The sequence below is a fragment of the Macaca fascicularis genome, chromosome 3 (genome assembly GCF_037993035.2).
Source record: "Macaca fascicularis isolate 582-1 chromosome 3, T2T-MFA8v1.1".
NCBI classification, from domain to species: Eukaryota; Metazoa; Chordata; class Mammalia; order Primates; family Cercopithecidae; genus Macaca; species Macaca fascicularis.
In genome coordinates, this window is record NC_088377.1 from 179,540,342 (window position 1) to 179,553,849 (window position 13,508).

Here is a 13,508-nt window from a genome sequence, read left to right on the forward strand (position 1 = left end):
ATGAAAATTACTCTGCTTGAGTGCATTGACCTTTATCAACCATTTCATCAGAATTTCTGGAGCATGAATCTGTTAGACATCCTCTGCAACTGTTCGTAGGAAGAAGGATCATTCCTTTCTGGCTCAAGTCCAAAGGATCTTTCTCAAGCAACCAGAGATGGGGAAGGCAAAATCAAATCCACAGACAGTTGAAATCTAGTTAGGGAATGGTTAGAGGAGACAACAAAAATAACAGTCAGGCTGCAGAAGTCGCTAGAGGATACTGTTTTTCTTCCCGTGGCTGCCTGAAAAAAACAATTACATTCGCAATATTCCTCCAACTAAGGCTTGGATTCAGTCCTATATAACATGCCGATTGCTGGTTTGAGGCTCTTCTTTCAGGCCAAGTAGATATCCAGGAAAGAATGGTTCGTTCGGCACACATACACAAATCCATGCTCATAAAAAAAATGCTTTTCAAAATAGTACCAAGATTGTAAAGACTGGGCAACATCTTACTATTTAAGAAAAAATATTTATTTGCAAGAAATGGAAATACAAAAGCATAACAATTTCAATTTATTTTTTTCCCCAAACTAAGTACAAGTGTCCTACAAAGCTTTTTTTTTTTTTTTTGGTATTTACTTAGCTATAATAAAGAATAAAAAGTCATTTAAAAAACGCGATAGGACAGATAACAGACTCACAACCTATTTAGATTTAAACACTGCTGGTCTACGTAACCTGTTACAAAAAAGAGCAAAACCTAACTGTCAGCATAGACATTAAAGCTCACTGTTGATTATAGCCCAGGGTCTGCTCAGCATTGTTTAAAAAGGGTCACTCACAGTTTTGTCAAAGAGTGCCGGTGTTCTCCATGAACTCAGAAAGTGTTTTATCCGAAAAGGTGATTTTCTAAGTAGTGTAAGCCATGGGTACATGGTGCAAAAAGTTCATGTTCTCACTCAGCTGGTGAGCAAAGGATGGGAGCAGAGAACAGAGCTAAAACCCCTGGTTTTCCTTTCCCCAGATGTAAAGCCTGCTAGCTGGAACTTACAGAAGATTGGAACAAAAAGGTAGGAGATGGACACCTGGGGGGCTGCTCCAGCATGAAGGGAAGCAATGAGCATTGCACAGCAGGGCCATTGCAGGGGACAGGTGCTATAATTCCTGCCCAGAGAACTTGAAAGCTTACAGTGTGATAACAGGAAGGAATCGGCTCAGCTAGTCCGGAAATTGTTGCATTTCCCACATTACTTAGTTCTTTATTCATCCTGTGGTAAAGAGTCACCCTTGTTTTCTGTATCTATAAAACTGAAAGACTTAACACTTACTTAGCACAGCTCCCAACACCTTAGTAAATGCTCAAGAAATATTATTTCCCTTCCTTCTAGAAACCAAGACTAAATAAAACATTCCTGAATTTTATGTTGTCCAAAGTAACAAAACAAAACAACACCGAGTTTTTTCCTGTGCTAAGTACCGACCCTTTGACCACAAAGGCATGGAACATTAATCTTCAAATGGGCCGGGTTCCTTTGCCCTGAGAAATGTTCCACTGTGAGGATTTATAATACCTTTAATCCTGGCTGGTTGTTTTTCTGATGTGATTGCACTCCTGCAAACTGGGATTTTCCTAATGGATGTAACCCTATTTCTTTTCTCCTGATGTGCAAATCTGATAGTGGCTCACTTTTAGGAAACCACTTTTCAGCCTTTGGAAAAAATTCTTTCCCCCACACCCACCTCAATCTAGTAATGGAAGAATATATACAAAATCTCCCAGCGACGAGGGATTCCTCAGTCATCCTGGATTTACATATAAGGCACATTTAAGGCACAAATGAGCATGCAAGGGAGGAATGTGAGTGTGTGTGTGTCAGAGAGAGAAGGAGGGAGAGAGAAGCATAGGCATTTGGGTGTTTTGAATAACTATTAATGTTTCCTCAATCCCTTCTATTCCCTGATATTCCCCAGGGCCTCAGGCAACACTCTTCCTTATGAAACTGAAAAGGCTTAGGAGTAACTGAATGAATGAATGAATGAATGAAACATCTAAGACTTGTCTCCGGATCCTTCACAGCCCCCACATCACCACCACTTACTCCCTCCTGTAACTGCTCTCCCAGTGGGGCCTATCCTAGCATGTGTCTACGGACAGCCTCAGTTGAAGGTGGCCAAACAGAATGACTCTCAAGAGGGCACTACCTGCCCACGGCTTCACAGGTCCAGCCAGCCCAGCGAGCAGAAGGGCTGGTGGATTTAACCCAGGTTTCTTAAAGACTGGCTTTAACAGAACCAACTGTAGTGACTTGGGGCAGATGAAGGGGAGGATGAAGGTCTTCTCGTGCATCTCTGCCCTCTCTGTGTTGGCAAGGTCAGCATGAATGGGCCATTATTCAACTGGGGGTGGGATGTCCCCATTTCTGGACTGTGCTCAGTTTCACACCTTGTATGACATGTGTGCAGAGGAGCTGGCCTGGAGAGGCCTCTGATTCTGCCTCTACGCTTTTGCTGGGTCTGAGGACATGGGAGGGAGGAGTCATAAAATGCTGGAAAACAATTTTAATAAAACACTTGTGAAAAAATGCTGGACATTGACTCCCTGCCAGAATAAAGAAGAGCCAATTCAACATCCCAACTTCATGGGCACGTAAGATTCACAAGCTGAACCGAGAGATTTAGGAAGAAAAAAAAACCATGGTAATTATAGGGGGTTTGTGAATAAGTTGAACTAAAAGCTGCTTTCACAATCTACAAATCAGGGCTCCAAATCAAAATCATTTATATTAACCAAAAGGTTATCTAATTTTGCCCATATTGGTGTCAAATCTCATCCCCACTCCCTGCCAAAAAAGAGCAACCTAGTTCAGCTGTCGGATTTTTATATAACACTCTCTTTATGTGAGCTAGACTCCAGAGTCCTCACACTTCACAGAAATTCTTTCTTAAAACTGGCACTGCAGCCTTTCATTTACAATATCCCTTTTTAAGTGCAAAGTCGAGAGCTGCGAAAAGAACCACACTGGGGGGGTCTGGGTTACGCAGGTCTTATCCAGTGAAAAATTAGTTCTCTGAATCTTTGCAAGATAGCTCTTTCACTGGTGCAATCTAAGAAAGGGAAATGGGAAACCTGTTTACATGATGAAAAATATAATTAAGAGATTTACTCTTTATTGCTTATGGTCGCTCTGACAGACTCGTATTTCTCAAAACTTACATTCAGGAGCCAATGTCTGCCACTATTTGAAATCTTTAGAGCTAATCATAAGTTAATGACTAGTCTAAGAGGCCACTTGATGGGGAAAACAAATCCACTGATATTCTGGTCTTAATTCCTGAACAGAAAATGCGCACACATCCATTAATTATTTGGAACCAATCTGGTGCTATACAACTCTTCTGCGTCCTCTTGACCCCATTGTGTCCTCCTAAAGGGACAATTGTTAGTTCCTTTAACTCACTCAAGCAAGGAGTGGAGGGCAGAGGTTTATCTAAAAGAGCAGTGATGTTGGTTCTTGGAGCCCCCTTAAAAGGGCCATCTGAGCTCTCTGGCTAATGTCCCATGTTTCTACATAGATTCCGTTTTGGAAGGACAGTTTCCCAGAGAAAGAGTCCCACTGTTTGGAGGTCTAGACAGAGTGATGTCAAGCAAGAGTAGGTAAGGGAGAAAATAAAATCCTCAAAGCACTAAGGACAGGGGCTAGAAGTTTCCTTTACCTTCTCCCTCCTCATTCAGAAGAGCACGTTTTCTACTCTACACCCGGGAGCCTTGAAAACCCACTCTGGTTCAGTTGCAGCAGGTACATGAGCTGGCTCATTCTCTCACTTCTGCTCTTAAATTTGAAACCTTTCCTTCCTCATTGCCCAAATCTACTTAAGTAAGTAAATCTTATCTTTTTGCCTTCTTTGGGCCCTATGGCTGCCTATGCCTGATAATGACCTGACAGTTTAAAAGAGAGGGATGGGTCAGTGGAGGCCCATTGGCTACCAGACACCAGCCAGGCCCAACAGGATCTGGCCTGCAGACAGTGGAGCAGAGAGAAGCAGAAGCAGAACCTGCTAGCAAAACCCTCCTCCTGCACAGCCCAGACAGTCTCCACCCCGGCTAATGTGAGGGACAACAAGAACCCTCCAGACAACAGGGCTGCCAGGACTACAGGGGCCCAGTCCAGCTTCCACTCACAGTGAGAAGATGAACTTGGCCGCGTTCCAGGCTGGAACCCTCTCCAGCATAGCAGAGAGAGGGGAATCACTCACAGGGAGCCCCAAACGGGCCTAGACAGACAAGGCAGGGCCCCGCTTATAAGATACGATGACAAATGTTAATAACATCAAATCCTGTACCTGATATGGAATGGAAGCCAGGTTGTGGGCTTAATCCCTCTAAGTACAGGCTCCAATAACAATGCAGATGACGTGTGTGTGGTGGAGGGGAGAGAGAGAGAGAAGGGGAGAGAGAGAGCGAGCGAGTGAGAGAGAGAGAGAGAAGCCAAAACCAAAGGCATTTCAGCTGCTCCTAAAAATAAAATACAAACTCTATGCATATTTCTTACACAAAATCTTTCCTAAGCCGGGAAAAAAACACTTGAGGGTCTTCTACATTATACAATAAAAAGGCAATTTCCATTTCTTATTTGTATGAAAGAGGAAAGATTTTTTTAAACTACAAAAGTTACTTTTAATCATAAAAAAAAAAAAAAAAACAACTAAAAGTAGGTTGGGGGTTACGTTGTATCTCTTTGGGCGAGCTGCAAAGTAGCCAAACCTGACTATCAAAGGTAAGAATGTGGATACACAAATGTCACCCACCCCACCGTGCTTTGTGCAGGCAGGGGACGAGGAGGACAAAGTGGAAGTGTGGAGGGAGGAGGGGGCCAGGCAGGTGTGGAAAGACAAGCCAGCAAGGCTGTCTGAAAAGTCTGTTGTCAGGAACAGGGCTTCCCTTCTCTGTCACGAAAACAGGATAGAAAAAGCTTGTGGCCAGGGAGCCCCGGGCCTGAGAGAGGCATGGTGCCATCTCTCGCTCTGAGCTCATCCTAGAGGCAGACATATACATGCTTAAGGGAACTTCTTTTTCAATGGTTATTATTCCAGTTAAAAGAAAAAAAAAAAAAAAGGAAAGGAAACAAAACATTGTCTGGAAAGACAGGGGATCCCAGAGCCTAAGGTGCCCTCCTCGCTCTGAAGGCTAGCAGAAAACTTGGCTAGCTTGAAAGGAGGCACTGATCTCTTCAGTGTGGTTGCTAGCAGGAAGCCTCGGCAAGCTAATAAATACTATTTACAAGTGGGGAGGAGAAGCCGGGGAGGCAGAACTATGGATGTGTGGGGAACCAGGTTGTGGGAGGTCCTAAAAGCGACAAGATGGGGCAGGTTTGCCTGGAGTAGAAAAGCCTGATCCCCTCAGGCATTGCACTTGCGGCCTGAGAATATGAACGGGAGCCCTCGTCTGCCAGTGCTGGTGCAGGAGACAATCCAGCGAGGGCTCCCAGAGGGCAGAGTGGGTGGAGGGCTGCCATCGGGTGCGTTCACACGGGAGACCCCAGTGCGAGCAAGGGAGGACAGGGGTCAGTGCTTTGCCAAATACCAACAGGCATCATGGCATTTTTGTGGCCAGAGTCTGGGGTCTTGACTGAACAAGAGCCATCTCGTCTCCAAAGCGGGAGCGGATCACGCCTCACAAGTGCACATTAGGCAGTATCTTTTTGGCACTGTTGGTGGAAACAAGCCTGCTTGTCCCACTTCCAGCCCCTAAAATAATTTCCTATGGCAGTAAGAGAAAGGAAGGGAGGGATGCAGGCTTCCTTCTGCACAGGAGGGGCATGGACCAGGGGGAGATGCTCTCTCACTGCAGGGCAAGTCCCAGGCTGGCCTCCCATCTGAAGCCACTAATGCTTGCCCATGTCTTCATGAAGATCCGGTGGCAAAGAGGAAAAGCTGATGACAAAGGTGGTTTGGGGATGTAAAAGTAGAGTTAAGGGAAAGGACGGGGTGCAGGCAGCCTCTTTAGAAAGTGGTGTTCACTCTTCTGTCGAGTTCTACAACTTTTAGTGTTTCATTTCCCTCCAGTTTGGCGCTGACCCTGTGAAGGCATTAAAAGGAAAAAGAAGTATTAGTCACCAGCTGTTAGCTACAATTCTCATGCTTTGTAGTGTGATGCAATCATTCAGGGGTTGTAACTTGGTGAGATGGCCTGGGCATGTTTCTTGTCCTCTTCTCTCCTAGTAGCAATTCTCTATTTCCAAAGTCCCCTGCTACCAGCCTCTGCACTGGTCCACATTCTTGCCTTTATCCCCACCCAAGGCATCCCAGTCCTACTAAGGATAAGCATGGTGGCTTGATAATCACCTGTTATGAGATGCATTAAATTATTCTATTTACTTAGGATGTTTAGCCCTATGCTAAACTCAGGGAAGGAGAAAATAAAATAAGAGCCGATCCTTGGCCTAGAAGAGTTAATAATCCAGACAAAGATTTTTAACAATGAGCTATTTGAAATAATAATAAATCCATAACAGAAAATCAATACATTATTAAACTGTGTAACGACATGGAAAATCTGTAGGCATTCAGAGGCGGCGAGGAGGCTCTGTTATCTAGGAGACATCACAGAACAAATGGGATTTGAATGGGGCCTCGAACAGCTTAGCTAAGAGGAGAGAAACTGTGTCCAGAGCCAAGTAAGAAGGCAATTGGGTCTTCTAGGGAGCCCAGCGGTGGCTACATTGGGAAGTTTCTCTATGACGGGAATAATAATGATGCCTTACCACCTGGGATAGCTAAAAGGATTTGTATGATACTGTTAGCCCTCATCCAAAAATCTAAAATCTAAAATTCTCTAAAATCTAGACATTTTTGAGCATTGACATGATGCTCAAAAGAAATGCTCACTGAAGCATTTTGGATTTTTGGATCAGGGATGCTTAACTGTTAAGTATAATGCAAATATTCCAAAATCTGAAATCTACAACACTGCTGGTCCCAGGCATTTCAGAGAAGGGATACTCAACCTGCCTCACATCTATAAAGTGCTTAAAATAGTAAGTGCTAGTAAATGTTAAATATGTATGTATAATGTACACACATAAAAGTACTTAATTATAAACCATCCCCTGCAGAATTAGGGGATGAAAGCTGAAGAATCTGAAACAAAATCTTTCACATTTACATTGGAATGGCCTCATTTCTGGGAAGCACAGGAGCAGAGTTCAGCTAAATCACCAACCATGCCACACGTAACCAGGAGCGTGCGTGCAAGCCCAGGGACCTCCCCTACCACAATAACAATACCTTGTCGTCGCATAAGCCTTTATGTTTACAAAGGGATTTTTCCCAGAAACTACCTAAGAGAAACAACTCATGTAGAATTGGAGCCAAATAGAGGTTGTTTTCAATGTGGAAATGCATGTCCAGCGCCTCTTAAATGGTACCTCAACATACATTTATAAGTATAAAACTATAATAGCTATAGCTTTAACACATATAACAAATATACATATAGCTTTAAATTATATGTATATTTACATATAAATCATAAACATATATTGACATATAGCCCAATATATATCTACTCCCTAGTTGAAGCCACAGAACATGTCTTAAAGTTGGATTTGCACAGTAAACACATTGTGGTTACCTGGGCTGTGCATTCACTTGTGTGGCTTGGAAGGGAGGGTGGAGACAGTGGGGGAAGGGATTCAAGCCCTTCCTCCACTTCTTGATGCCATCACGCCAGCTACCCACTGATGCAGCAGACATAGGGGAGCTCATGCTGGGTTTTTTCCCCATCTCTACTCAGGGCAGCTGTTGGCCAGCAACAGACTCTCCGCAGTCCCAGGTCCTGGAAATAGGTCCTGAGAGAGCTGAGGGACTGAACCAGGCCTATGGAGAGTCTTGACCTCACATTCCAGGTTGGTGACTCATAACCCACCATCAGTGCACTAGAGGAGTTGGCTCTGTGTCTCTATGACTCACAGGTGCTGCTGCAGCTCCAAGAGCACTGACTTCTCCAGGCTGGTCTCATTCGAGATAATGAAATGGGGAAGATCCACATCCGGCCTGGACTCCAGCGTTGACACCCTGAGCAGGGAGGAACCTCTGTCCCAGCCCCCCAGCTCCCCAGCTGAGCCTGGGCTGGACAGCTCTTCTTGGGGAGAATGTTCCTCATAGATCAGCAGGTTCCTGGATCTCACTGAGGACAGAGCAGAATAACAAGGTGTTAGCAAAAGACTACGGGGGTCCAACACATCTCCTCACACCAGGTACTAAGGGCTGGTGGCAGATGACAACGTGTGGGTTCTTGTTGCTCAGAACTATGGGTGCCAACAGGATTTGGCTTTCTCTAAAGACTTTAGAGCTTTGGAGTTTGTGCGTTGAAAAATTATACCAATTATACGGTACTGGAAGAACAATAGAAAAGCAAATAAACACAAGGCAAACTACCACCCCCACTGCTTTGAAAATATAAAACTCCCCTCCTTGCCAGCCATAACCATCTAGGGAACATGATTCGTGGAGAATGGGAATGGAATACTTGCAGATGTCCAGACCCAGCTAAAAGAAGAAGCATCCCCAGTGAGTAGGTCTGGCAGGGGGATGAGGTACAGGGCATTTCATTTAGAAAGTGAAGAAGAGACACAAAGCCAAAGCCATACATCAAAGGACAGACAATCTCCTTTGTTTTGTAGGACAGTCACACAGCTAGATGGCTCTGTAGCAATTTTCCACGACATAGAAACTATGCTTCCAATTAAATTTAGAGAGAGAGTTCCTTAGGGGGAAAAATTCCCAACAGGCCACTGAAATTATTTAATTGGAATGCCAGCACTTCTGTCATACCTGGCAGAGATGCACCTGCCTGGTGAAGGCCACAGATGTTTCAAAATGGCAAAATTTTCCCTATCCCAAATATAATACAGTAGCCCCTTATCCATGGGGTATACGTTTCAAGAACCCCAGTGGATGGTTGAAACCGAAGATAGAACTGAACCCTATGTATATGGTATAAGGTATATATTACAGGAAAAGCCATATTGGGTTTATATATGGGCATACAGCATATAGGGTTTATATGCCTTTTCCTATACATATGTACCTATGATAAAGTTTGATTTAGAAATTAGGCCCAGTAAGCAATTAACAACAATAATAATAAAATAGAAAAACTCTAACCATATCTTCCAATAAAAGTTACATGAATGTGGCCTCTCTCTCTCAAAATTTCTTATTGTGGTGTAGTCAGCTATTTTCACATAACTGCAGGTATTTTCATTGACTGCAGGTAATGTTTCTTATTTAGTGTATTCAGCTATTTTAAGGGAACCGCAGGTATTTTTATTGGCTGCAGGTAGCGTTTCTTATTATAGTGTATTCAGCTATTTTAAGGGAACTGCAGGTATGTTCACTGGCTACAGATAACTGAAACCTTAGAATGCAAAACCTCCTACTATACCACCTAACCCCACGCTTCTTCCTATAGGTGTATGTATGAATTTGTGTGTGTATTCCTTACTCACCATCCCTTTATTTCTAGATGAGAACACCATACACTTCTTATCTGACACCTGAGTCCCCAAATTCTCTAGATCTTGGGCCTAAGGTTTTGTAAGGCAGGCTGATTATTTTTGTTTGAGATGGAGTCTTGCTCTGTCGCCCAGGCTGGAGTGTAGTGGTGCAATCTCTGCTCACTGCAACCTCCGTCTCTCGGGTTCAAGTGATTCTCCTGCCTCAGCCTCCCAAGCAGCTGGGACTATAGGTGCGAGCGCCACCACGCCCAGTTAATTTTTGTATTTTTAGTAGAGACGGGGTTTCAGCATATTGGTCAGGTTGGTCTTGAACTCCTGACCTTGCTGATTCTTTTTTTTTTTTTTTTTTTTTTAGATGGAGTCTTGCTCTGTCATCCAGGCTGGAGTGCAGTGGTGCGATCTTGGCTCACTGCAAGCTCTACCTCCCAGGTTCACACCATTCTCCTGCCTCAGCCTCCCCAGTAGCTGGGACTACAGGCACCCGCCACCATGCCCGGCTAATTTTTTGTATTTTTTAATAGAGGCAGGGTTTCACCATGTTAGCTAGGATGGTCTTGGTCTCCTGACCTCATGATCTTCCCGCCTCAGCCTCCCAAAGTGCTGGGATTACAGGCGTGAGCCACCACGCCTGGCCCTGACCTTGCTGATTCTTTAACTTCACTTTACAAGCCCTTACCATATACATTACATTACATTACTCATACAATCCCACTCAGTGGAGGCAGAAACACAGCAGTTCTCTTAAAACGTCACAGAAAGCGACAGACTCTGTCCCTCATGTACTTCCCTCTCCCTTATCAGAACTCAAAAATTAGATGTCAGAATGGATCAGGGAGCACAGTCTAGAACAGTAGTTTGCAAACTGTGCTCTGTCCAGCTCTAGAAAATTCCCAGTGATGCCTCAGTCCAGCGGATGAGGGGCCCCAGGGGAACCCCCACTTGCTTCTTCTAAGGGAGAAGCTCCACTTTTACCACTTTTTAAACACTGAACTTTCACAGAAGATTCCTTTTGGAAGGCTGAGAAACCCAGCTCCAGGGAAATAAAACAAGACCCTGCCCAAGTTGCCACGTGCTGTCTTACCCACGGAGGCTGTGTAGGGCTCCTGCAGGGAATGCTGGCTGGGCAGAGCCATCTTGGTGGCAGAAGGATAGGGCCCATAGCCTTGAAAGAAGCTGCCGAATGCAACAGCAAAGCACAGCACCACAACCTGTGGGGAGAGAGAGAACACGAGGGGCTGCAGACTCCAGGCTCTGGACAGCACAGCTTTATACCCTGGGAGAGCCAGGGACACAGACGCTCCTCTTCAGGCCGGTGGACTGCACCCACGGGTGACATCACCGGAAGGCCTCACCGAGGAACAGCCTCGGAGTGGAGTTCCTCCGTGTGGTTTCTCCTGCTGCACAGCACTTGGCCTTGGTAAGCAGAGGGAGATGGGAGACAGGGGCCAGGCCAGGGGCGGTCACGGCACCACCCTGCTGGGAAGCTCACCATGAGGCAGGTGCCAGTCTGCGTGCCGGCTAACTTGCAGGTTCGAGAAACCTTGCCCATCACCAAAGTCTGAAGCTTCTGGAGTTGCTGAAGGAGAGTCCTGCCAATGATAACAACAGCCGTGAGGGGAGTCTGACAGAGAAGAGATGCTTTTTGATCTCCCCATGTGACCCAGAAAGGTTGCCGTGGCTTCATGCCTGCATTTCAACAGAGCCCCAAGGGACAGTTTCCTCTGGAAGAAGACACGAACACCAGTGCCTTCTAGCACTGTTGTCACAGAGCTCACTGGGGCTCAGAATCAGCCTTCACACTTGAAGGTCCTGTCCTTGCACTGCCCTGAGTTAGAAGTAGCTGCCTCCACATTACCCCTGACAGGCTGTGGCTTGTTTCTCAGCGATTGAGAACAAAGGAAAAGGAACACTCTGATTGGATGGTGGCTGAAGTCTGAATGGTTGTGTCTCTCCTAAATCCCTATGCTGAAACCCAGTCCCCTATGTGATGGTATTAGGACACAGCACCTTTGGGAGATGATTAAGTTATAAGTGGAGGCCTCGGCCGGGCGCGGTGGCTTAAGCCTGTAATCCCAGCACTTTGGGAGGCCGAGATGGGCGGATCACGAGGTCAGGAGATCGAGACCATCCTGGCTAACACGGTGAAACCCCATCTCTAAGAAATACAAAAAAAAATAGCCGGGCGAGGTGGCAGCGCCTGTAGTCCCAGCTACTCGGGAGGCTGAGGCCGGAGAATGGCGTGAACCCGGGAGGCGGAGCTTGCAGTGAGCTGAGATCCGGCCACTGCACTCCAGCCTGGGCTACAGAGCGAGACTCCGTCTCAAAAAAAAAAAAAAAAAAAAAAAAAGTGGAGGCCTCATTGATGGGATTTGTGCCTTTATAAGGAGCTGAAAAGACTAGAGTGCTTCCCTTCCACTATGAGAGGACACAGCAAGAAGCTGCCTCCTGTGAACCAGAAAGCAGGCCCTCGCCCAACACTGAATCTCCCAACACTTTTATCTTGGACTTCCCAGCCTCCAGAACTGTAAGAGATCAATTTCTGTTGTTTATAAGTGACTCGTTTATGATATTTTGTTATAGCAACCTGAACAGACTAAGAAAATGTTGACTAAAAGAAGAACTCATTTAACCAAGAGATGAGAAACATTGACAAAAACATAAAAAAGGGACAAAGGCAAAGAGAAGGAAAAATAAAAAATGACCAGCAGAGAATAACAGAAGGAGTGGCCAGGGGTGGGGGGCTGTAATTGGAAATGCCAATTCAGAGTAAGAGGCATTCAGAGGCAGGTTGGAAGAGAGAGAGAAAGGAGAGGAAAAACAAGCACAGCTCTATTTAGGGCAGAGAGGCAAACAGCCACCTGCAGCTCAAGCCTATGGTTCTTAAAGGCTCACAGCAACTCCAGAGTCAGAAAGGAAGCCAACATATGAAAGAACAGAGATGCCTGCTCAACTGGACCCTCATGCCCAGAGCCAGGGGTCTTTAAAACCATCCTTTGAAACAGACTCTAGCCTTTCTCCAGGAAAAAGACAAGAGAGCAAGAGTAGGAAAAAAAAAAAAAAAAAAGGAGACATTTTATCCCTAAAATTGGACAACTGTGCCTCTCCTTAAAAGGCAAAGTTTGAGGGATAAGAACAGTCTTATATACTCTGCTCTGTGTGACATCAGCACACAGAAAGAGCAGATGGTAAAATTCTTTGCAAATTCTGAACACTGCAAGGCGTAGAAAAGGATCTGACAACACACCCTCCTGAGTTACAGCACCCGGGATGAGTTCCGTGTGAGTGGTGTAAAGAGTTGAAGCTCCTCCTTACCCTCATCCCCCACCCCCAAACCCAGTGCATATGGCAAAGTGGAAAGATATGATGAGCAGATGCTCTCTCTTGGGTCTCAAGGATTTTCAGAAAATGCATGCTGTGATGTAACAATGTTAGACAGCCACATAAGTTCATTGGAAAACATCATCAAATCATTTATTCACAGAACACTGTGGGCTTTCACAGATAACTTGCTTCTCATCACAGTCTACCCCCGAATAGCATTCAGGTGCTAGAAGGACAAGCAGATTTTTCCTGGGCTTGCATCTTCGCCCCCAGCTAGTACCAATGAAACAAGTTCTCCCAATTCAAGCAAATTAAGGACAGGTTGGCCACAAGAATGGTTTTGCTTTCAGCAGTTCAAATGGCTAGTAGTAGTGGGTGAATTGGAGCAACCCTCAGCACACGGAGTAGAAGCTTTCTGGACTCAAAACGCCTTTGCGGGACAGGCGCTGTGGCTCACGCTTGTAATCCCAGCACTTTGGGAGGCCGAAGTTGGCCAGATCACGAGGTCAGGAGTTCAAGACCAGCCTGGCCAACATAGTGAAACCCCATCTCTACTAAAAATACAAAAAATTAGCTGGGCATGGTGGCAGGCATCTATAATCCCAGTTACTCGGAAAGCTGAGGCAGAATCACTTGAACTCAGGAGGCAGAGGCTGTAGTGAGCTGGGATTGCATCATTGCACT

The 13,508-nt window shown here is 45.4% G+C and overlaps 1 protein-coding gene across 4 annotated transcripts in view; it reads right to left on the reverse strand.

Moving 5' to 3' along the window:
* Window positions 1–494: 494 nt before the first annotated feature.
* The window catches only part of CREB3L2 (cAMP responsive element binding protein 3 like 2), a 128,432-nt gene continuing 115,418 nt past the window's right edge, over window positions 495–13,508 (reverse strand). For all 4 annotated transcript variants that reach the window (XM_074036065.1, XM_005550880.5, XM_074036064.1 and 1 more), the window contains 4 exons: window positions 10,993–11,092; window positions 10,585–10,711; window positions 7,954–8,170; window positions 495–6,061 (listed from right to left, as the gene is read on the reverse strand). In XM_074036065.1, coding sequence (XP_073892166.1) covers window positions 5,986–6,061; window positions 7,954–8,170; window positions 10,585–10,711; window positions 10,993–11,092 — 520 coding nt within the window. In that variant the 3' untranslated portion in view covers window positions 495–5,985. The remainder of the gene's footprint in view (window positions 6,062–7,953; window positions 8,171–10,584; window positions 10,712–10,992; window positions 11,093–13,508) is intronic.